At 36.5% G+C, this 22,869-nt stretch overlaps 5 protein-coding genes across 12 annotated transcripts; 2 read left to right on the forward strand and 3 right to left on the reverse strand.

Moving 5' to 3' along the window:
* The first annotated feature begins 380 nt into the window (after positions 1–380).
* LOC18047998 lies at positions 381–3,093 on the forward strand. 4 transcript variants are annotated; one of them, XM_024188731.1, is made up of 3 exons: positions 381–466; positions 1,107–1,528; positions 2,032–3,093. In XM_024188731.1, the coding sequence occupies exons 1-3, from the start codon at positions 409–411 to the stop codon at positions 2,809–2,811; spliced, it is 1,260 nt and encodes a 419-aa protein (XP_024044499.1). In that variant the 5' UTR covers positions 381–408; the 3' UTR covers positions 2,812–3,093. The 4 variants fall into 4 exon arrangements, with proteins under 4 accessions (XP_024044499.1, XP_024044501.1, XP_006443952.1 ...); XM_024188733.1 differs by lacking the exon at positions 381–466 and adding an exon at positions 581–602; XM_006443889.2 differs by lacking the exon at positions 381–466 and adding an exon at positions 703–806.
* Positions 3,094–3,454: 361 nt separating this feature from the next.
* On the reverse strand, positions 3,455–6,859 carry LOC18047999 (guanine nucleotide-binding protein subunit gamma 1). Its single transcript, XM_006443890.2, has 4 exons — positions 6,175–6,859; positions 4,316–4,368; positions 3,999–4,043; positions 3,455–3,906 (listed from the first exon to the last, which is right to left on the reverse strand). Exons 1-4 carry the CDS (start codon positions 6,313–6,315, stop codon positions 3,822–3,824), a joined length of 324 nt encoding a protein of 107 aa, XP_006443953.1. The 5' UTR covers positions 6,316–6,859; the 3' UTR covers positions 3,455–3,821.
* Positions 6,860–7,618: 759 nt separating this feature from the next.
* On the reverse strand, positions 7,619–9,482 carry LOC18048000 (ammonium transporter 3 member 1). The gene is made up of 3 exons (XM_024187560.1): positions 8,880–9,482; positions 8,452–8,737; positions 7,619–8,202 (listed from the first exon to the last, which is right to left on the reverse strand). The coding sequence occupies exons 1-3, from the start codon at positions 9,480–9,482 to the stop codon at positions 7,655–7,657; spliced, it is 1,437 nt and encodes a 478-aa protein (XP_024043328.1). The 3' UTR covers positions 7,619–7,654.
* A 3,523-nt stretch (positions 9,483–13,005) lies between these two features.
* On the forward strand, positions 13,006–15,969 carry LOC18048001 (2-methyl-6-phytyl-1,4-hydroquinone methyltransferase, chloroplastic). The gene is made up of 3 exons (XM_006443894.2): positions 13,006–13,835; positions 14,172–14,478; positions 15,565–15,969. The coding sequence occupies exons 1-3, from the start codon at positions 13,285–13,287 to the stop codon at positions 15,718–15,720; spliced, it is 1,014 nt and encodes a 337-aa protein (XP_006443957.1). The 5' UTR covers positions 13,006–13,284; the 3' UTR covers positions 15,721–15,969.
* A 604-nt stretch (positions 15,970–16,573) lies between these two features.
* Positions 16,574–22,377, reverse strand: LOC18048002 (peptidyl-prolyl cis-trans isomerase CYP63). Of its 5 annotated transcripts, none has more exons than XM_024187934.1 (14): positions 22,234–22,377; positions 21,473–21,569; positions 21,296–21,350; positions 20,264–20,352; positions 19,990–20,014; positions 19,831–19,869; positions 19,631–19,748; positions 19,314–19,468; positions 18,857–19,196; positions 18,686–18,753; positions 18,281–18,500; positions 17,814–18,173; positions 17,500–17,580; positions 16,574–17,256 (listed from the first exon to the last, which is right to left on the reverse strand). In XM_024187934.1, exons 2-14 carry the CDS (start codon positions 21,548–21,550, stop codon positions 16,908–16,910), a joined length of 1,977 nt encoding a protein of 658 aa, XP_024043702.1. In that variant the 5' UTR covers positions 21,551–21,569; positions 22,234–22,377; the 3' UTR covers positions 16,574–16,907. The 5 variants fall into 5 exon arrangements, with proteins under 5 accessions (XP_024043702.1, XP_024043701.1, XP_024043700.1 ...); XM_024187933.1 differs by having other exon boundaries at positions 21,473–21,589; XM_024187932.1 differs by having other exon boundaries at positions 21,473–21,600.
* Between the last annotated feature and the right edge of the window lie 492 nt (positions 22,378–22,869).

Consider the following 22,869-nt stretch of genomic DNA (forward strand, 5'->3'; position numbering starts at 1 on the left):
TAATATTATATTTTTTAAAAGTAGGAAATTTCTTAGTAAATTAATAATTTACTACTAAATTAATAAATTTTTTTATGTCGAACAAAGTTATTAATTTATCGGAGATTTAAATGTATATAATTTTTTTGTTTGAACCGCTTACAAATGGTCCCCAACAAGGAAGGTTTTGTTTAGTCCGAACAGGAAATACGGTTATTTACGTAAAAAGGAGTAGATGCGGATACGAAACTAACGGTCCATTACCATACCATTACAGAGACTAACCACGTGATGGTACGAAACTTGAAACCGGTTTAAGTTACTGTCACTTGTGCTAATCTTTTAGATAATTGTATATTAATATTATTTTAATTAAAACAAAAAATATCATTATACGCCATTCTGTGCGAAGCTGTGACCATGGAATGAATGATCATAACAAAGCTGTGTTCTGTCCTGTTCGTTAATATTTATCTCTCTTTTCCAGGTCTGTCCCACTTCTATTTTTCTCAATCACGTTTAATTTTTTTGTGATTTTATTACATAACGGTGTTTTCAAATTCAAATACACATATGGGTCACTTTAGTTTTAGCTCTTGTATTTACAATTTCTATCTTTTCTTGTAAGTATATTGATTTTTTTTTTTTTGCCCCCTCCCTTTCCTTTTCTGTGGCTTCAATTTATTTTTTCCAATATTTTATCTTAGCACGCGGCTGATAATATTTGACAAGAAAACTGGTGTCAAGGGATTTTGTGGGGCTTGATGTAGAGTGCTTTTGTTTTCTAAATTTTGTGTGTTTTGGTTTATTTTGTTGTTCTGCTAACGGTATGTATCACTGAAAATTATATATTTTTCTTATTTGTCATTTTTTATTGTTCATTCTGATCTTTGTTTATTCGTTTGTATTTGTGATTTCTCTGTTAATGGGTTTGTCACTTGCTGAGTTTTGAAGCTTGAAATCTTTCAAGTGCTTTGAGGTTTCAAAATTCTATATTTCAGTGTGGATGGGTTGGGTGGAGTGACTTGTGTAAATTCTACATACACTAATCAACAATCATAATTTATGATGATGTAGGTTTTTGAATCTTTTTCTAATTAGCTTTTATTTATTATCGGATTTTTCAGGTTTAAGATTTGAGTTTGGAATAATGAAGTTCAGAAAAGGGGATTCGGTTGAGGTACTGAGAAGAGTACATGATCCATGTGGCTCCTGGTTTCCTGGAACTATAGTTTCAGTAGATGGAAATGACTATGTCATTAGGTACAAATTTCTGTTGGACGATGAAGGAGAGCTAATCTTGGAGAAGGTTCCTGGTGTGGACATTAGGCCTCTGCCCCTGTGCGAGGCAGCAAACAGATGGAGGGTTGGTGATATAGCTGAGGTGTTTGATAATCAATGTTGGAGGGTTGGCAAGATTGCGAAGGTGCTGCAGAACAATGGTTATGTAGTTAGGTTGTCTGGGTCCATCCAGCTTAAAGAATTTCACGTAGCTAATATAAGAGTTCGGAAGTCTTGGCATAACAGTCAGTGGTCAGTGACTGGGAAGGTAAAGACATGTTGTCTCTCGTTATTTGACCTTGTGTGCAGTCTGGTATTACCAGTTGGTTGTAGTTATATTTACCTCTATTTCATTTAATTGTTTATTTATAATTCTTCTTTCAGTTTACCTTATGAACACGGCTGTGGTTTTCTTTTCATGTTTCGCATCACTGCTTAATTAAAAGACTTGATTGTTGCCTAATTAAAAGACCTGATTTTTTGTTCTGACAAAAATCAAATGACATCTACCTTCTTGAGTTTGTGGAGGAGGATTATGTGTATAACTGCAGCGTTACTAATCTCTTAGCAAGTTAAGAGTCATAAATGAAAACCAGAGTACTTTAATTATTATTCACAAAATCTTCAGTTTTGGTGGTAGTTTTTGGCAATTTAGGTTTATCGGGATTATGTCAATAGAACTACAGCGTTAGTTTTGTTTTCTTTATATAGTCATTCAAGCTGATTTCCAGAGCTTTTCAAGTTTCTGATGATGTATGCCTTTGCTTTCAGGTTGCTCAAGATAAACAGTTCACCACCAAAAACGATTCAAAATATTCTTTGGACTTGTTGTCAATAGCTCCATCACTAAAGATAGGCAAGGATTTGCCCCTAGGGGAGGATGGCCGCAATGATTCCAAAATGTATTTCCGAATGGGAACCATGAAAAGGTGCCATGCTGACTATTTTGAAAGAAACTCCAGGAACCTGGTTATTGCAGGAAGCCACAAGAAAAGAAATTCAAGTACTTGGGCGGGCGGATGCAATAGACCTCAAACAGGAACCCCTCCTCTCTTTAGACAGGTAGTTGATATTTCTTTCCCAAGGGTTCAATTGGATGAGAAATTCATTGGAGGATCCACTGATATGGAAACTAAAATGGCTAAAGCAACTACTGACGGGTTTCATATTTCTTCTACACCGCTTTTGTCTAATGAAAATAGCAATCAATGTTCTGTTGCTAGCTGTAGTTCGAATGATTTTGATGACCATCCTGCCGAAAATGTTCATGCATCAGTAGAAAATATATCTAGCAATTCTGATGCCGAGTCATCATTTCCTAGTTTGTCCGGCAAAAAACATGAATTCCCATCTTCTAGACACAAACTCGAGGTCGACATCCATGAATTAGAACTTCATGCATACGAGTCAACGGTGCAGGCACTGTATGCTTCAGGCCCGTTAAGTTGGGAGCAGGAGTCTCTCTTAACAAATCTCCGCCTCTCCCTTAACATATCAGATGAGGAACATCTACTCCAGTTGAGACACCTGTTGTCTGCTCAAGTTGCCTAGCCATTGTTTTCCTCTACATCCTCAGTCGTCATAGCTCAGGTACAATTGTCTTACAGGTGAACCGAATAGAAATATTAAAGTTCCTTTCTTGTAAATGTCCAGTGGCCGGAATAATTTCCTAATTTGTGTATTTCTAGATTAGATCAACTGTACAAAATAAAAGTTTCCTTTTCAGCATCCGTCTTATTTAGTGGTGTAATAGTTGATATCTTGAGCGACTCATTCCCTATTTCAAATTGCTCATGCTTTGATCCTTGTGCAAGTTAAACTGAATCAATAAAGCCGCAGACTAAGTTTCATTTCAAAACATTGTCATTTGGTGAAATATTCAGCTCACTAGTTTCTGCATGGAACCTTTAGTCATAGTTTTGTGAATGACAGCACTAAAGCTTACTTCGCCGATGAAAATTGGCTTTGCATAGTGTTGCTTTCTCCTGACTTAGTGGTTCAAACAAAACGAAACGAAACACATTTAAATAATTTAATTTTATGTTCCTGTTTCAGGTGCTAAAATTGATTCAAAGATAAGTTGAAATTATGAGATAATTCAGAATATTTGCAAGAATTTAATAGTTCTTTGGCTTACTTTTTGCCAAGAAAGAGGAACATGGCCTATAGGGGCAATGGAATGGAAAATCCAGAATGACTTCAACTATGGTGCAGTTGCTATTATCAGTTGGAACTGTTTCAAAAGGTGAAAGAGGAAGACAATCACTCTACTGGAGTTCTAAAACACAATTTCATCAGGTAACCTCTCGGGCAGACCCTATATGAAGGAGCTGATAAATCAGCTTGATCTGTTAAGAATCTCAGGGTTTCTGCAGTGGATATACTTCATTTACAAAATTTATCTGATACACAAATTGGAGTAACCTAAAAATTCGGTATTGCAAAGGAGAAAGGACAGAAAATTCATTCAACAATTAGATGTAGCATGTTAACATGTTCAACGTGGAAGATATTTTGACCCGTTGTGGAACAAATAGCAACAAATGTTGGACTCCTTTAAGTCAGAGTATCATGCATCTGCATCCTCGTGCATCCTGGGGACCTTCAAACCATCGATCCCATATTGGATTTATGGGGCTGTTTGTTCTGTGATTGAAACAAGATTAACCAAAAAGCATCAGAGATATAATATCAACTTTAAGACTAACAAGGTAAGCATATACATTGTTTGAAATTACACTGAGAGAAGTGGATCAGGTCTGGCTTCCATAAACTTTAGCAATCTGAAAGAGAGCAACAAATGTGCAATTAGTCTGATCAATCTTTTTACCATATATTTTATGAGAGTCAATGCTCTGCTGTATACTATGCACAGTATGCTACCAGTATTAGTGGACAAAAAAAGGCGACGGCTGGGAGGCCCTTTGTTATGGGTTGCTGACAGTAAACCAAACAGAGGAATCCAAGTCTCCACTAAATCTAAAATAATTTAATGTTGGCTAAAAAGAACATTGTAATCTCCACTCACAGCATAGTTCAAAGAATGTATACTTACTCGTCACATATTGTTGAGACATTCTCAGTTTTATCAAGCTCTTCCAACTCTTCCTGTAAAGAAAATAATAAGATAATATCAACCGAGGACGCACTATAAATTGTAATATATATCCCAAGCCATCCAAAATTTTGAACTGATTTTAATTGAGAAGTACAGATGAAAATACTATAAAAGATAATACTTAGTAAATCTGTAAACAGTGTTGGAAAATGCCCTGAGCAACTAGGAAACTGATGCTAACATACATGATGTAATAACAGAATTTTTTTTTCTTTTTTGCTTTTTCCTTTTTACTAGAGTTGAAAGAAATTTCTAGAGCATGTGAACAAACAGCATATAAGCATAGATACCAATATGGTAATAATAGCAATCTCAGAGCGTCGCACGTTATGTTTACTGTAGGAGAATCGTAGGAATTTAGATAACTTTTCTATAATAATAGACAAAAAGTTTGAAATAGCCTATAATTATGCCAAAAATATAAAATTCTCAGTGTAACACCCAAGAATCTTGGTGGACAAGCCATAGTATTGAGAAGTCCTGTGTTATCAAGGAGGTAAATAAACCTAGGCCATCAATGATTCTGAACAAGAAATTGGGCTTGATCAAGCACTTTGTGGCGATGTTATTCCACACAGTGCACTCCAAGGAAAAGAAAGTTTACTTTAATTTGGACTATTCTGAAAGTTTAGCATAGTCAGTCAAGAATGCAATTATTTACTTCTTTGCAATATCTTCAAAGTCCACAAACTCATCCCAAATAATTTCTTCTGGATGAAAGAAATTTTGACATCCTACCTCTCGCAGCCATGACAGTAATGCTCTAATGCATTCTTATATAGAATTTTGATCACTATTTGTCACCAGCAATGCAACATCATCATGAAATTAACAGGTTCAAGCAAAATGGTTTCATGAAGAAAACAGTAGAAAATTGCATCAAACATCCCTAAGACAGATTAAAAAAGGAAAAAAAAACTCACAAGCAAATGGTAACACAACACAGAAAAATCAGCTCGATAACAAGTCTAGAATCAGATTACTGTTTACTTTTACTTATAAGTACCAAAACCCAGAAATCAGATTATATCTTCTCTGCTCAGTACAGAAGCTCATCAAGCACTGAAAACCTTATGTGCCTGCCTTGGCTTAACTCACTAATACTATAAAAACCCAAATCATGGAATTAACCAGAAATCCTCATCTGATGCTATCAGCCAAACCAAGCCCACACAGTGTCCACAAATGTCAAATGCATAGATGCATTATGCCATGCTGACTGTTCTAAACTCAAACTCCAGCCGTGTCATACCACCAAATCGCCTCCCCCAAATAACTCTTAGGAGTTTAGCTGCCTCCTAAAGGTTAGAAACAAACAATACTGGACAAGGAATATGCTCATGAACATCAAGGATTTCAAAGCGTTTTTAGAACCAATCTGCTTCCTTTTCCGTCATTCTTATTACAATCCTCCACCATCCGCGTGATTTTTTTCCCCTTCTAAAAGGGAGGAAACATCAAAAGGAAAAGTTGTAATCTTGAATAGAGAAGTATAAAAAGTATTTTCCTTTATATTTTAGGAAAGAAAATAAATTCCAAAGCTTCGGAAAGACATCAACTTTAAACCAAAATATAGACTGAATATAGTACCAGGGACAGTTAAAAGTCTAAAAGAAAAAGCTTTGAACCTAAAAAGGCAATTTCTTTCTCCTCGAATCCCTAGTACACTACTCTAAAACCACCATTACGACTCCCGTTCTTCAGTGCTAAAAACAAGGCAAATTTTTTTTTTTTTTTTTTGGGGAAGAAATTAATAAGCACACAGAATAAAACAAGTATTAAAAAAAAAAAAAAACCTCCAAGAATCTTGATTCTTGCTCGACACGTTTCAGTTCGGCGAGAATCCGATGCTTTCCAGTCGTATCGGTACCTCCCCCGGCTGCTGCTCTTGAACCTGCCATCTGCTCATCCCCCAACGACGCCGTTTCACCGTCCATTATTATGATTCAAAATTCAGAATTCAGATACGCCAAGAAGTGTTCTCATTCATTCGTTCAACGACGTTGCGGCTGCTGCTGCTGCTGCTGCATCGTATGGAAATGGATATGCAGATGCCCCTGCATTCAAAACGCAGATCTGACTCAATCCAAAAGCAAACAGTCCGTACTAGTTTGATTCTTTCTTCTGACAGCGTAATCCCCCAACCGGCCCTTGTTTCTCTGTACACACCAATCACTTTCCTCTCCAAAGCTGTTTTTCTTTTCTCCTTAAAATAAAAATCATATCAAAAAACCGATTTTTATTTTTATTTTTTCTCCTTTTTGTCGTTTTTAATACATGACAACGGTTTGAGGGAATATAATAAGGAATTAAAAAAAAAAAAAAACCGCAATTTGACTAGTCAAATTACATTACGGCGTTTGTATGTGGAAACGAAACTCATTTGCTGCTTTGCTTCCCGGGTACTAGCCAACAGATCTGGTAATTCGTCTTGTCGTATTATCTATCACACCAGATGGTGTTGTTCCCAATTAATTTTATTTTTTTTTCGTTTTTTTTAACGCACAAATCAATTATTGTTATTTTTTTTTAAGCATTACAACCTGGGTTTAAAATATAATTTGAACTCTGAGAATTTAGATTCACAATCATACAGCACAAAATTTCACCCAACAAATAACTTTTTAACTACTATACGCGGTTTGTTTTTCTATTTCTTTTAGGGGCAGCTTTGCTGTCTTGCATTATTCCGCTAAGTATTAAACTAACAAATAAATAAATAAAACAATTTGAGGCCAAAAATTCAAAAGTGATCTTTTACAGCGGTGTCGACATGAGGCACGAATGTCTAAATCAACTATTTATTTCCTTATCTCTTTTGTATTTTTTTTAAAAAAAAAAGTAAAAAAAAATTGTAGCTGCTATGATTTCTGAGTGGGGTGGCCACTAGGAACATCCTTTAAAAATAATAATAATAATAATTGGCCAGCTAATGGGGTTTCTCCATTTTCGTTTGCAAAGTGACTTTCACTGTTGTCCTTTTCCTGTTTTGCCCATTGTTTTATTCTATGTAATTCCTCTGCAAATTTTACAATATATTTATAAATAAAACGTTGCTTGGAATTAACATAGAAAAGGCGGCCATCCCACACACAAACGTAATCTTGTGAGAAAAAGGAAAAAAAAGTCATGAGAAAAATCTAACAAAAGTGAAAACAGTTGAGATGTTATTGAAGTAAATGATCACGAGTACATCAAATATCATGTTATCAATCAAGCCCAATTAGAAAAAGAGGGGAACCGACAAAGCAAATGCGTGCAATATATTCTCCCATTCTAAGCCATTTCAAGCTCACCCTTTGAGACAGCTGGAGGGAAGTCTTCAGCACCATAAGCTGAATTAATCCTAGACTCGTACTTCTCCCCATCCCCCCACAATGCATAAGCTTCCTCTCCATGAATGGCGTCGTCTCCAGTTTGCAACTCTTCATCTGTCAATCTAAGCGGAACTACAATCCTTATCAACACGCATATGACACTGGTGGTGAAAATGTTGAGAGCAATGACAAACGAAATTCCTAGCAACTGAACTCCCATTTGCCTGAATCCTGCAGAGGCGCGGTTGCTCTGGAAGCCATAGGCAAGGCCAATGTAGTGTTCCCAGTCATCAACCAAGTAGAATATGCGATTAAGTTTTGGGTTCGCAAAGAATCCAGCAAGGATGCCGCCTAGGCTGCCGGCGACGGCGTGCGTGTGGAACACTGCCATGGTGTCATCAACTCGCTTTAGCATTGGGATTTTCTTGTGAAGAACCATCATTGTGTACCATGGAATGCTGCCAGACATCATTCCCATCAGTATCGCTGCCCACCCTTGCACCACTCCTGAATTTACGAGTCCCAAGTTATATTAATATTACTAATACTACACTAATTACTTTACTTATACAGTTTTTTTTTTTTTTTGTGCACTTTACTTATACAGTTGAAACTAAATAATTAATTAATTAATATCTCCATCTGACGTACGTATAACGATAAGAATTCTACTATATTTAACGAACCAAGGAGTAGATAGTTTATCCGAAATGAAATCATGTGATAGTATATTGGTGAAGTTTATTTTCCGGGTACCTGCAGCAGGGGTGATGCAGACCAAGCCAGTGATCATGCCCTGAGTGGCACCAATAACAGAGGGCTTTCCAAAGAAAAGAATGTCGAGAATAAGCCAAGTAAGCAGGCTGGTAGCTGTGCACACGTGGGTGTTAAGGACGGCTAGAGATGCATCTGTGCCGGCGTTGTAAGGGTCTCCACCGTTGAAGCCAGTCCATCCCATCCAAAGGAGACCTGCTCCTGCCAACATCAGCAAGATGTTGTTTGGAGGGAACCTCTCCCTGTCCTTGGTCGCCCTTGGTCCCACCTGCACATTAATCATTTTTTGAACTTTAGATTCAAAGTTGATCACTTCAGTTATATATACATATATACGTATTATGACTACGTACGGTAATGTATTATATTATATTTTTCAATTGGTAGGTATTTAGTTAGTTACCACTTACCCAGTAAGCTGCAGTGAAGCCAGCGACACCAGAGGATAAATGAATGACAAATCCTCCCGAATAATCAATAATGCCTAGCTTAGCTAGCCAGCCTTCCGGGCACCATATACTATATGCCCCAATGGTGTAAGAAAAGGTCAACCACAGCGGCACAAATAACATCCATGCATGAAAATTCATCCTGCCAAGCAATGCTCCCGCAATCAGGATCAAAGTAATAGCCGCAAACACAAACTGAAAGTAAACCATTGTTGCATTCGGCAGGTAGCCCGCGAAGGCTCGACTCAGGAGAAAATTCTCGTCCAAGGAGACATCGGGCCTTCCCCAGAAATGAATCATCTTTTTCCCAAACGACATCTGGTAGCCCCATCCGACCCAGCACACCAACACGGCCGCGAAGGCGTAGAGGGCCATGAAGGCCGAGTTCACGGCCCATTTCTTCTTGACGATGCTGCCGTAGAGGATGACAAGGCCCGGCACGCTTTGGAGGCCCACCAGCGTCGCCGCGGTGAGCTGCCATGCATTGTCGGCTTTGCTCATCCATTCCGGGCTTGCGTCGTCAGGCAGCAAGTTCTCCGGGAGGCCACTCACATTAAAACTCATATTCGGAATCGAGTTGGGCTTGTCTTTCGAGGATATTAAAATAACGATGATACTGCGCAGTGGAATGAATGGATGGCGTGCATTCCTTATTTATACATATTAAGAGTTTTTTTTTGGATCTGCTGTAACATGCTTGGATTGTGTCACTTTCTTGTAAATTGGTTGTGTATAACGGACGACAAGACAGCTTTGTTCTGAAATTAATAATTTGCCCTTGGATTATACATGAGTTGATATCGTCATTCTCGGGACAACTGCGTCAACATATTGGAAGAGGGTGTCTGTTTCTTCATCAGCGGAGAATCCAACAGTTGCTTCGCCAGGCACTGGAAATTCCGCCCATAACTGGTTCGCACTTCTAATTAGACTTCTGATTGATACTTTCAAAGTGCTTGTGATCAATTGTGAGATTGTTGGCATATAAAGTTATAAAGGGGTAATTTGGCTTTACTCAGTGAGCTAAGCTATCCAGACCAGGAGGTCAATGTGTAAGCTGTAGTTAAATGAACGTAATTGGTGAATTCTGTTGCATGAAAGCGAAGACAAAATTGATGCAAGAATATGTGAAATCCTAGGCAAGCTGTGCTGAGATGGGAAGTGAAAATATTGTTATTATTATTATTTTAAAGCCGATATTAGGTTCCGCAAACTTACGTAATTAAGGTTTATTAATTATCAAATATGTTGACATAAACTTGTACAAGTTAAGTTTTTTTTTTTGGGTATAAGTTAATTTTGTATATACAGTACATAGGGTGTATCGCATAAATTGTCTTATAATTATTCCCGAGTATATACAATGCAAGTTTTTTTTCTCCCTTATACATTATCAGTGGAAACCAATTCAGTAAAAAAATTCGACTTGTTGCTCCAAAATTCTTATGATTTTTTTTTTATTTGGTAAAAACGTCAAAGTTTAATTCGTGATATTTTTATTTCTCACGCTTTTGAAGAATAAATAGTTGATTCAATATTTTCAAAGGATCAAATCTAGTTATAATGCTAAAAAACACAAACAGATGAAATAAAATATGTGGTTACGACTGATTTTACATTGTAATTTTGATAAATTCATAATAATCCAAAATTTAAAAAATAATAAAAATCAAGATGTATAACTACTATAGTAAAAGATTTTAATTGCCTCTTATGCAAGCTATAACCTATTATATTACTACCGCTTATGCTCTTTGAGAAAGCCTTACATCCTCCCCCTCTGATTTACCTCGAGAAGAAGCTAATAGAGAGAGATTAATGAAGAAAAAGAGTACTTAAAATTTATGATTAACAAACTTTATATTTTCAATTTCTTAATACCATGAATTATTAAAAATATCATATTCTCTAAATCGGAAGTTAATCTATTATTGGATTTTTTAATAACTTATTTCAAAAATATTGAATAATTTATTTATTTATAAAGGTTGGAGATTGATAAAACCTAACCTAATTCTTTTTTTTTTTCTATGAAATTTAATCCTAATAAAAGCCTACTGATAATAATCCAAAACCTAATGTTAGAATCAACTCAATTTTGACAACTAGTGTCTGGTGGTATTATGGTCATGTTATGAATTGAGGTGTTACAACTTTTAAGGTTGGAAAAAACTTTAATTATGAAATATAAATTAATAATTTGTGGTGCATATAAATTTTAAATAATAATTTTGATAAAATTATTAAATATATAATAAAATTTTTATGATACAAGTAAAAAATTATATCAATATAACTTTCACAATACAATAGTTAGTATTTACTAAATATTTTAACACTGTAATTTTTAAGTTACAGCTATCCAATTTTAATTTCAAACGCACCCTATGCCATCAGAACTTCGAACAAATTGTCACCGAATTTGTGGTGCCTGTGAGTCACAGGTTTAAAACTTAGAAAACTTTTTATCTAGTGGTGCCAACGATCAAAGCATCGGGACTAAAAAGATATTTCATGAAAATGACTGTGAATTAGACGAACTTCAACTAAAGTGGTGCCGACGGAACAAGCCATTAGCCACTCCGACCGAAAAATATTCAATCCAACTAAGTGCGGAGCGACGTCGTCAGGGTTAGTGCTTCTTTTAATCAATTTTACAGTGTTCAATAGGGGTGGGCAAAATACCCAACCCGACCCGATCCGAAAAAATTCGGGTTCGGATCGGTTCGGGTTGTTATTGAAATCCGAATGGGTGAAAAATTACAAACCCGATCGGGCTGTGATCGGGTCGGTAAAACCCGATTCGATCTGAATATCCGATCGGGTCACACCAAAAAAAAAAAAAACCTGACTAAATCTATAAACACATCACACATGCACACACCACACACCACACACAAGGGCGCACACAAAGTCTCAACTAAAAAACAATTAGCTAAAAAACAATTGACAAATAAAAAACAAAATCAAATTATAACCCACGCACACAACCATATCTCGCTACTTTCACAGCCCTCATCTTCACAGCCCTCTCATCTTCACAGCCCTCTCATCCTCACACTCATGACTTCACGTGCACAAACACATCCTCATCCTCATCCTCACGCTCATGACTTTCACAGCCTGCAAACGCAGAGAAGAGAGCGGAGGAAGCACAGCCAGCGCATGTAGCCACCTAACCCGCGACCGGATCTACTGCTCCGCAACATCCGTAGCTACCAGATCTGCTGTTACCGGATATCTACCAAATCTGCTGTTGCCGGATATCTACCGGATCTGCTGCTACTAGATCCGATGCGCTGCTATCGGGTCAGATGCTGCTGGATCTGCTGTTGCAGCCTCCACCATCACCAGGATCTGCTGTTGCAGCCTCCACCATCACCAAGCTCCACCGCGAACTGGCAATCTGAATTCTTTTTTTTTTCTTGCTGTTTTGATGGTATATAATACTATATTATATATTATCTGTTAATCGCTAAATATATGTATTGTTAAATGTTAATAATAAAATGAGGGAAATTCTTGTATGGAAAATTTTGGAGCTTAATTTATTAAGTCCGTGGAAGCTTAAATTATAAGTATGAATTGATTTTTTTTTTGTTTTGTTTTTAGTGAATAGATTAAGCACTAAAATTAAATATTTTACTTTGATCTGTGTAGTAGCTTCACTCGATCCGAATTAGCCCGAATTTAATCCGATTATTTGACCCGATCCGATCTGATCCAAATATGTTCGGATCGGGTCGGATCGGGTTATAACTTCGGGTTAAGTTAGGATGAATTCTTTTCTAACCCGATCAACTCGAAAATCCGATCGGGTTGATCCGAACTCGACCCGAACCCAAAAATGTCCACCCCTAGTGTTCAATCATAATAATATGCATCCAAAAAAAAAATCATAATTTTTTTGGGCATAATAACCAAGAAATGATTATAAAATTAAAAAATAAAAATAAAAAAAGTGAAAAATAGGCCTCGCTGCTGGTGTATGTGATTGTAACCGTTCGAATTTATGGACCCCACAAGAGAACTAGTTATGGCTCACATAAATTGCCCTTTTGTCTGATTGGCGTGGGCGGGTCGTGAGGCCAAAACCAGTGTGTGTGGTTCACATGTTTCAGTTTCACTTCAGCACAACGCAAGCATTTTGTCTTTTCCTCACATCGTCTCACTTCAGTTGGCTGTCGAGCCCTAGTTCTAATTGCTCAGTTGCTCTCTCTCTGTATCAGCATAACAATTCAGAACCCTAAGATACAATTAAATTGCTTTTATTTTGTAAGTGGGCGTTCCTCAATTTGTTTCCAAGTTAGTGAAAAAAAAAAAATCACAACTCTTTCTTTGCGGGATTTCTTAGTTTTGTCAATCCATGGCCTCTTCAATGCTCAATGGAGCTGAAACCTTCACGCTTATCAGAGGCATGACCCCAAAGGGGTCAAGTTTCCTGGCTTCAGATTTTCACGGGAAGCATATTCCCAAACTGAGTTTAATTGCCAAGCCAAGAACAGTACAGTCTATCAAGTGCAGTTTATCAGCAACCTCTAGGCCAGCCTCACAGCCGAGATTCATTCAACACAAAAAGGAGGCATTTTGGTTTTACAGATTTCTCTCAATTGTGTATGACCATGTGATAAACCCCGGTCATTGGACTGAGGACATGAGAGACGATGCACTAGAGCCCGCTGATCTCAGCAACAGGAACATGCTTGTGGTTGATGTTGGCGGCGGCACTGGCTTTACCACTCTTGGTATTGTTAAACATGTGGATGCCAAGAATGTTACAATTCTTGATCAGTCACCTCATCAGCTTGCTAAGGCTAAGCAAAAGGAGCCACTGAAAGAATGTAAGATTGTTGAGGGCGATGCCGAGGATTTACCATTTCCTACCGATTATGCTGATAGATATGTTTCTGCTGGGAGGTGCATATATTTATATTTTGGCCTTTTTTTATTGTTTGGTGGTTGAAACCAGAGTCTTGATTGTTCATGATGGTTTTTTTGGCATTTGTGTTAATTTTTTCGATTCTTGAGCTACTTGCGCTTGCATATACTAAATATTTCAAGTTAACTCGTCGGTCATCTCTTCATTGTTTGGTATCTATTAGACTATTGGAATCAAATTAATGCCTACCCCTGTGAGTTTGAGATTCCCAAGGGTTTTACGTTTAAAATTTGCTTACTTTGATTTTGAGAGAGAAAAGGGGAGGGATTACATTCTTTGTAGTATATCTAACAAGGACTGTTGCGTCTTCTCAGTATTGAGTACTGGCCAGATCCACAACGTGGCATCAGGGAGGCATACAGAGTCTTGAAGCTCGGAGGAAAGGCCTGTATAATTGGTCCTGTGTATCCAACATTTTGGTTGTCTCGCTATTTTGCTGATGTTTGGATGCTGTTCCCAAAAGAGGAAGAATACATTGAGTGGTTCCAGAAGGCTGGATTCAAGGATGTCCAACTGAAAAGGATTGGACCAAAATGGTATCGTGGTGTTCGCCGGCATGGGTTGATCATGGGTTGTTCTGTGACAGGTGTTAAACCTGCATCAGGGGACTCACCATTGCAGGTAACTATTGTTTAATACTTGATGCATTCTTTGGCATTTGGTTAAACCTCTATCTTGTTGTTTTTTCTCCTTGTATGACTGCTTGACTACGTCAAAAAAATTTAACAACTTTATTATCTGCTATGCGAAAAAACCTCTGCAAGAACTTTAATGTTGATAACTTGCTTCCTATATGGTCAGTTAGTGATATTATCATAACCCTTAAGAATTTTTTTTTTAAATTCTTTTTCCCATGACATTTGCAATGATTCTATTTGGATCAATGTGAATACATATTTATAAATTCATTTGAGATATACTTGAGTCACTAATGTAGATTCACTATTAGGATTTCTTGTCTGAAGAAACTAGAAGAAGAAAATAAGGGAAAAAAATGTCAACAATCTTGGCAATAGTAGTAGCTACAGTCTGTACAAAGTAGCTGATGATCACCATCTCTATAATATCTTGTGCATTCCAAAGTCTTTCATAGTTGGTGTAAATTCCTCAGTGTTTTGGTTCTTTGGTAGGGGAATCCTTTTTTCTTTTTTACTTTTTCCTGTTTTTGAACAATTGTTGGCTTAAAATCTTGCAACTCTCAAAGCAGCAAATAGAATTGGTCAGAAAATTCTACTGATTGGACTTCTTCCTTTAGAAAATTTAGGTTACTGGAGAGGCTGTGATATGTGCATTCAGGGATAAGTTCAGCATCATCATCATTATGTTGTTACACTTCCATGTCTATTATCACCTTTGGGATAACCTAGTTGGTTCAGCCCTTGCGGTGGAAGCAAGAGGTCAAGGGATTGATTTTCCCACACACCAAACTTGGTGGGAAAATTCTTTAATTAGTGTTTGTGCATGGGGTGGGGGTGGGGGTGGGATTCGGGTGTGTGAAGTGCCAAAAAGGAAAAAAGAAATCCATATCAATATTGAAATTTAGGACTAAAATCCTAACTTGAGCAAATATGGGCTGAAATTTACGTTAAAATCTTTTCTTTCTTTCTTAATCGGGACTGAACCCTTCTTTATGCGGCTGAATGGTGAAAAAAGGATTTACTAGTGTATATTTTTATACTATAAAAATCTTTTTCCTGTTCTTTGCAGCTTGGTCCGAAGGCAGAGGACTTATCCAAACCTGTAAATCCATTTGTACTCCTACTGCGTTTTGTATTAGGTGCCTTGGCTGCAACATACTTTGTACTGGTTCCTATATACATGTGGCTCAAAGATCAAATTGTACCCAAAGGTCAACCAATCTGAGGACAAATAAGAGCTGCTTGTGACACTTCTTATTTACAGATGTTTCTTTTGTTTCATGGTTAATAATTTCCTTCCACTTTGAATTTTTAATCCTTAAGAACAATAAAAATATAGTATGGAAGTTATTTTCAGATGTTTTTGGGCATGCATTAGCTTATCATCATAATTCACAAAATTGGCTTCTAGTTTTAATTTTCCAAGTTTCAGAAGTCACGGGCGTAGTAAACGGGTGCAAATGTTGTAACAGGTTACCATTTTAGCCTTTTTGTTCTGTCTCAAAGTCCGTGTTAGTTATCGTAGTTGGAGACTTATAACTTCAAAAGTATTATATAAATACTTGACCTGTGATTTAAAAGTCGAATTGATTTTTTTTTTAATATTTATATGATGAAAAAATTTATAACATCTTTATTTTTTTTATTAAAATTATTATTTAATAGTCATTTTTGTCACTGTTAACTCATTTTTAAAAAAAAATTATTTTTACTGCACATTATTAACTTTTATCTTTATAGTTGTAATTTTTCTCTATGGAAAGAGTTTTTATTACACATTATTAACTTTTATCTCATGGTTATAATTTTTTCTCTACGCGAAAAGTTTAAAAGTTACAATGCTTCGATACTAAATAAGGCCTAAAATATTTAGTGAAAATTTTTAGTTGTTTCAAAATTAAGTTGATCTTGTGGTCGATTTTATTTTGCACTTGTATAATATTTTTATCATTTTAATGGTCACAATAGCATTGTCATTGAAAACGTGGACAATAAAAATCAGAACTTGTGAGATATCCATTGATTTTAGAATTAAAATATCCATTTGTTTATAACCAAAATAAGCACGGGATAGCAAGTTTAAACAACATTTCCTAAACTCATTTGAGTGACATCTTTATGGATTGGAAAGTTTATTTGAATTGAAGAAAATCTTGACCTAAAAGAAACATTCAATAAGACACATTACAAGAAAATATGGGAATCTGGACGGTCTAACATACCTTACATTGCAAAAGGAAAGCTCAAGCTTAATGCCACATTCATAAGCTTTTCTCGTAATGCCTAAAAGATTCAAATTCAATGTCAAATAAGGTGCCAAGGCATATACTGTTTTCATAGAGGTTTTTATTAGAACCCAAGCTTGGTTCCCCGCTTCCATGATCAAGAAGGCAACCTGGTTCCAGTTCAGAACTAATCTCTATAGGAAACCAAACCCCTTTGCCCAGATGGGGAGCTTGATCTGGATCTACTCGGAGATGCAGAAGATGTTTTACCATGATTCTTTGGCGGTGAAGCCTCGGGAGATTTAGAATGAGAAGAATCAAGGCTCCTGGATCTGGACCTTGACCTGTATCTTCGTTTGGCAGGTGAGTGCTCTTCATCAATTTTAGGACCAAGGCGACATTTTAACCCCTCACTAATGGTAGGACGCTTATCTCTCGGACTAGAACTCCGGCTCTGGCTATCATCCCCGTAACGACCACGATATCCATCTGGACTGCGAGAAATGCTCCTACTTCGGCGGCTTCTTCGTTGGTATCTATTAAAAGAATGAGGCATACGTTAGTTCCTTCAGTAATGGCAGTGCATTTGCTTAGAAGACTAAATCACACAACTTAAAAAGTCTTTGAAGAAAAGAAATGATTATATCCTAGTGCAGCCTAAAACTTAAGAACTCTACAAAAAATAAATTTAATGATGAGGTGAATCTGCATGCACAAATTCTAACTTTCACACCCTATAAATCACAGACACAAGCACGGCAAAAGAAGGGAGAGAGAACCTGGGGGGACTCCGGCCTCTTGGTGGGCTTCTGTAATGTCTGCGTGGAGAGCGATCAGAATAACCTCTCTGACTCGAATACCTGTATAAAAAATCACATAAAATTAAGATATATGACAAAAACCAGTCCTTAAAAAAAAGGATAAATTTGGAGACAACATTGGCTTTTTAAAATTTTTTAATAAATGAAAATCAAAAGTGTAATAATGGATAAAAATCAAAATAGAGAATGGACCAGTTGTCCACTAAGCAAGCAAAAAAGACTATACAAAAGTATAACCGCAGCTTAATTCAGTTATATAAAACTGTCATTACCTATTTTGGGTCCTTTCATGAATATTTCTTCCACCATATCGGTAGTATCTAGGAGGTGAACGCTCTGGAGTACGGTAACGACGTGCAAAAGAGTATCGTTCAGTGAAGCCACGTCCTTTTCTAACTCGTTTGGGAGTGCCATCTGGTGATGGGCTTCGAGACAAACCCCGACTATGGTTTGAAGCAGAAGGTTCAGAAACTCTGCGGGCAGGACTCTGGTCACCCAACTTCTTGGGAGGACTTCTTCCATCATTCCCCAGGATCCTTTTCGGACTCATGCTAGGGCTGCTCCTCGATCTGTTGCTTGACCTTCTTTTGGGGCTAGGAGTCAAGCTCCTGCCAGTAATGTAGCCATAAAAACTTTATCAACAGAATTAGATAAAAGTACTCAGGATTGCATGTGAAAAACAAATAACAATACAATGTCAAGACATTCAGAAAGAAAAGAAGAAATCAAAGAGAAAAACCTGGATTTGCTTGAATTGTCAGAATAGGGATGTTGATTGGCAGTTCTATTAGATTTTGCTTCAGTGCCATGCCCGTTGTTTTGAAGCTTATCATTCTTCAGCAATAATTCACCTTCTTCATGAGATGAATTGTCATCAGTTTTCTTCAAATCATGATTGCTTTGCTGTTCCATAACAGTTCGTTTTCCTGAGGGCGGGGTCAGGGATTTCTTTCCCACATCTGTAAGGTGAAAGTCAGAGCCGATAGCTTCAATCCAATTGTTATATTCAATTATCACTTGCACAATCATTACTCAAACACTCAGTACTCTACGTAAGTATATGGGAAAAAAACAGACTGCATTGGTAAGAAAACATAGAATGACATGCCCAGATTTTGCGGCCCTTTAATACTTCTTGACTTACCAGTTCTTTCATCAGCAGAGCTGCCACTACTACTCAAACTCTCAGAATCACTTGAACTCCTCGAACTCCTATAAACAAAGGCAATATCAACAAATATAAGCCCAATGAACAAAGGGGAAAAAAATAGGGGCAGAAAATAATATTTGAACTTGACCCAAATATAAACCAGACATTTTAGATCTGCGTCTCAACCGTTTATCACGCTGACTTCTCCTCTTTTCCCTATGCCCATCCTTCTTTTTCCTTCCACGCTCTCGCTTACCTCTTTTAACTGGTTTCCTTTTCCTACGCCTTCTATCACCAGAGGAACTTGATTCAGATGGTGAGGATTCAGAATCTGTATCTGAATCAGATTCTGAAGAATAAGAGTCAGAGCCGGATGAATCAGATGAAGGGTATCTCCTCTTCCTTTTCTGTCTTCTTTTCTTTGAAGACTTTTTGTGCCTTCTTACTGTTTCGCCATCAGAACTATCCTCTGAAGAAGAAACATGGCTTGCTTTTTTCTTTTTGACTGAAGAAAAACCATATTATGAATTTTATATACTGAGACCAGAAAGAATGTTATATACAATTACAATCAGTTCGATAAGGAAATCTGGACATCACTGCTGCAACTCATGCAGATTACCTTTCTCTTTGCCATCCTGAATTTTACTTTCAGAAAATTCACCACAATCTATAATTTTAACAGGTTGAGCAGGTTTACCGTCACCTGTTCCCACCTGCTCAATTTTCTTAACGATGTTCAATCCCTTTACAACCTTCCCAAAAACAACATGTTTCCTGCCAAACAATAAATAAATGAGAATCTGATAACTGACAATAGACAAAATCTCATCCTGATACAATTAGATGTTTTACAAGATAGTCAAAGAAAAACAGTTAAAAGCTTGAGGTACCATGCGGAAGAATGTAATATGTAAGAAAACATAAGAGGCATTTTACCCATCAAGATGGTGTTGCCGCCTGAAGGTTATAAAGAACTGAGATCCATTTGTGTTTGCACCACTATTTGCCATAGAGAGAATGCCAGGTCCATTATGATCCAGTTTAAAGTTCTCATCTGCAAAGAAAAAGTAGACCTTCTGATTAATCAAAAATATCCAGCATGCATGCACATTTATCTTTACATACAGAAAACCTACCAGTAAATTTCCCTCCATATATACTTTCTCCACCAGTGCCTGCAAACCAATTAAAGGTTGTTCCTTACAAGTCTGGGCATAAATATAGAAGTCAAATAGAGAATCTGCATTCAAGAAAGCAAGTTTATCCTTTAAAAATGCCAGAATAATAGCGCATACCATTTCCCTTGGAAAAGTCACCACCCTGAAGGGGAAAAAAAGGTTGGATAATTAGTACATGGTCAAACAAATGTACTGTAAAAGAAAAAAAAAAAAAAGACTCATCCCTTACTCATTTCAACAATGTTATTCCACTCCAGAGTTATATCACCCATATTTTAAAAGTAAAGAGCACGACTGAAATTGCTAACTAAGAGAAAACTGTAACAGATAGCTCAAGCCAAAACTGTGAAGGGATGAGTATCATTACAAACATCCCTCGATAATAACATACCTGGATCATAAATCCCTTAATTATTCGATGAAACATAGTTCCTTTGTAGTGGAGAGGTTTGCCGGTTGACTTTCCAATGCCCTTCTCTCCTATGACGGATCAAATCACAAACCCATCAATGTTTACCACAATCTTGTACAACCAATCAACAGTGCTTTAACACACCAACTACTAGCAGAAGTAAGTTAATTCAATTGTATTTTACTAATCCAAGCAAATAGTTTCCCCACATCAATACAACAAAAAATAATATCACAAATATGAAAAAAGATTTGTTCACCAGAGTAAGAGATATGACAAATTGATGAGAAACTTGATATCTTCACACCAAAACAATATAAGGACATCAAAAGATAGCAAATATTTCTGTTTTCCATTCTAGTCCACTTTAAAAATCATCATTTTACTAATTATCCACATCATTGAAGATGTATTTGGCCAATTATTAGGGAACAAGCTTTGAGAAACCAAACAAGTCTTCAGTAGGTGAGGAAAAAAAAAGGCATGTTTCACAAACAGATTCCATGCACATGAATAGCTTCATCTGAAGACATCTTTGGCATTGAGGTAATCAAATTTACAGATCATTTTTTTTTTTTTTTGGTTTTTTTTTTTTTGGTTTTTTTTTTTTTTGGGGGGGGGGGGTGTGGTGTAGATGTGGCAGGCTTTGGAATCAGGGATTTTCTACAGTTGTGTGAGTCTTAGCATAGATGATAGTGAAATGCATAAAAAGTGCAGCCTCTGGTCTCATTTCAAGTAAAGCTTCATGATATAAGCAAAGACCAGCAGCAACTGTGCATATACTTCATTTTACTACAAAACAATCTAACAACCAACCAAATTGAGAACAAAGATGATGAAAATATGCATGCTCGTTGCAACCTGTCAACACCACATGGGAATTAGACAGCAGATGGACATTACTGAATCGCGCAACAGCATGAAATATATAGTAGAACTAATTATTTCATATAAAATCAACATTTACTGTACAGTGTCATTATAAAATAAAATAAAATAAAAATGAATTACCAGTACAGAGTGCCCTAAAATTCTCTGCAGTCTTGGGAACAACATCAGCAAAAAGCTAATCATCCAAAAAAGAAAACAGATTATTAATATACATCCTAGTAGCAGACTGAAACCTGCTATTTCCTTCCAACGAAAGGCTGAAAAATAAAGTAAATAACATTTTGAACAATGAGTTACCTCAATAACAATTTTTTCCACAGGATCCCCATCAATTGATACATCTAAGAAAACAAGAGGGTTCTTTTTTTCACTCATGACTCTTCACTCCAAAATGCTGAAATGAAAAGTCAAAGTCTGCAAATATCCTGTCAAAGCATTATATAAATGAAATCTCGTTTAGGTTTATGCATAAGGTTGATCTGTTATGGTGTATGCACATTCATTGTATCCAGAGTGAGTGCAGAAACTTATCAGCGTAGATTGAATCATGCAAAATTGGACCTAACTAGCTAGTAGTTTCATTCAACTTGCGGCAGACCAGTTATATTAAGAATTTTATTCTCCTACTAACAAATTTGGATTACCTACCACGAATGCAAAAAGGAGGTGCGGAACCTTAAGGCGTAAACAAAGCTCGAGGCATCAAAAGAAAGTATGTTTCAGTAAAGACCGATGCTTCAAACATTCAATAGTAATTTGTCCATTTCAGCGTCGAAACATGCACCTATAATCTTTAACTATTTTGACAGCATTTTCAACTGTCTAATTGTAACAGACTCCACAAAACCCTAAACCCTAATTTTCATTCAAGCTCTTTTTCCGTACAAGAAGCTTCAATCATAACAAATTCGTTCGAAATTTCACATATTCCAAAGGAAATGTCACAGTTTCCAAAGAACAGAAATGAATTGTAGAACTTGAAAGCTTAAATTCCGTAAAAGTTGAAAACAAGCGAGCTGCATAAGTAAAACGTAAACGAAGAAGAGTGCCGAGTTTACCTGCGACTTTGCCAAGATCCGACCGGTTTAACTCAGATTACAACTCGAGAATTAAAACGGCGCCGATAACCACTGGCGTATTGTTGAAGTGCTTTGCTTGCTTTTTGAGAGAGGCTTTACCTATTTGCTGCTTGCGAGCTGAGGAGGAATCTACTAAACTGCGCGACCACTGTTTTAGGGTAGACCTTCATGGTTGCTGGCTTTCTTTTATCCACGTGTCATTCGTATCTCTCGAGGGTATAGAGTTGCGTCGTCCTTACTCCTAAGAGCATCTCCAAAAGACTCTATAAATGTTACTCTTCAAATATTCATTTGTTTACCTATGTAGCAAATAGATAAGTGAAAAAATATATTATTTTTTAAAAAACTCTTCAAATAGAAATGAGTTAATATTATTTTAATTAAATAATTATTTTTTTAAAAGAAAAATTAATAGTAATTAAAGTATATTTTTTTTCTTTAACAAAAAGTAATAAAATATAAATTGAAGAGAGAATATCATTTCTTATTTGAAGAATTTTAATTGGAGTGTCTTTTGGAGCTTTAAATGTTAATGTAACTCTTCAAATAAGTAATAAAATCTTATTTGAAGAGTCCTAGAGCATCACCAAAAAAACTCTTCAAATAAGATTTTAT

The sequence above is a fragment of the Citrus clementina genome, unplaced genomic scaffold (assembly GCF_000493195.1).
Source record: "Citrus clementina cultivar Clemenules unplaced genomic scaffold, Citrus_clementina_v1.0 scaffold_3, whole genome shotgun sequence".
Lineage (NCBI taxonomy): Eukaryota > Viridiplantae > Streptophyta > Magnoliopsida > Sapindales > Rutaceae > Citrus > Citrus x clementina.

Excerpts from the sequence above, each read along its gene's own strand:
- LOC18048001 (XM_006443894.2), top strand. The coding sequence starts at position 13,285 with ATGGCCTCTTCAATGCTCAATGGAGCTGAAACCTTCACGCTTATCAGA. Across the intron at positions 13,836-14,171 it reads AGATATGTTTCTGCTGGGAG|TATTGAGTACTGGCCAGATC; the intron begins GTGCATATATTT and ends GCGTCTTCTCAG. Across the intron at positions 14,479-15,564 it reads CAGGGGACTCACCATTGCAG|CTTGGTCCGAAGGCAGAGGA; the intron begins GTAACTATTGTT and ends TGTTCTTTGCAG.
- LOC18048002 (XM_024187934.1), bottom strand. The coding sequence starts at position 21,550 with ATGAGTGAAAAAAAGAACCCTCTTGTTTTCTTAGATGTATCAATTGAT. Across the intron at positions 19,749-19,830 it reads ATATGGAGGGAAATTTACTG|ATGAGAACTTTAAACTGGAT; the intron begins GTAGGTTTTCTG and ends TTTTCTTTGCAG. Across the intron at positions 17,257-17,499 it reads AGAGGCCGGAGTCCCCCCAG|ATACCAACGAAGAAGCCGCC; the intron begins GTTCTCTCTCCC and ends TTCTTTTAATAG.
- LOC18048000 (XM_024187560.1), bottom strand. The coding sequence starts at position 9,482 with ATGAGTTTTAATGTGAGTGGCCTCCCGGAGAACTTGCTGCCTGACGAC. Across the intron at positions 8,738-8,879 it reads GCTTCACTGCAGCTTACTGG|GTGGGACCAAGGGCGACCAA; the intron begins GTAAGTGGTAAC and ends ATTAATGTGCAG. Across the intron at positions 8,203-8,451 it reads CTGCATCACCCCTGCTGCAG|GAGTGGTGCAAGGGTGGGCA; the intron begins GTACCCGGAAAA and ends TCGTAAATTCAG.
- LOC18047999 (XM_006443890.2), bottom strand. The coding sequence starts at position 6,315 with ATGGACGGTGAAACGGCGTCGTTGGGGGATGAGCAGATGGCAGGTTCA. Across the intron at positions 4,369-6,174 it reads AAGAATCAAGATTCTTGGAG|GAAGAGTTGGAAGAGCTTGA; the intron begins GTTTTTTTTTTT and ends TTTTCTTTACAG. Across the intron at positions 4,044-4,315 it reads GTCTCAACAATATGTGACGA|ATTGCTAAAGTTTATGGAAG; the intron begins GTAAGTATACAT and ends GCTCTCTTTCAG.
- LOC18047998 (XM_024188731.1), top strand. The coding sequence starts at position 409 with ATGATCATAACAAAGCTGTGTTCTGTCCTGTTCGTTAATATTTATCTC. Across the intron at positions 467-1,106 it reads TATTTATCTCTCTTTTCCAG|GTTTAAGATTTGAGTTTGGA; the intron begins GTCTGTCCCACT and ends CGGATTTTTCAG. Across the intron at positions 1,529-2,031 it reads AGTGGTCAGTGACTGGGAAG|GTTGCTCAAGATAAACAGTT; the intron begins GTAAAGACATGT and ends CTTTGCTTTCAG.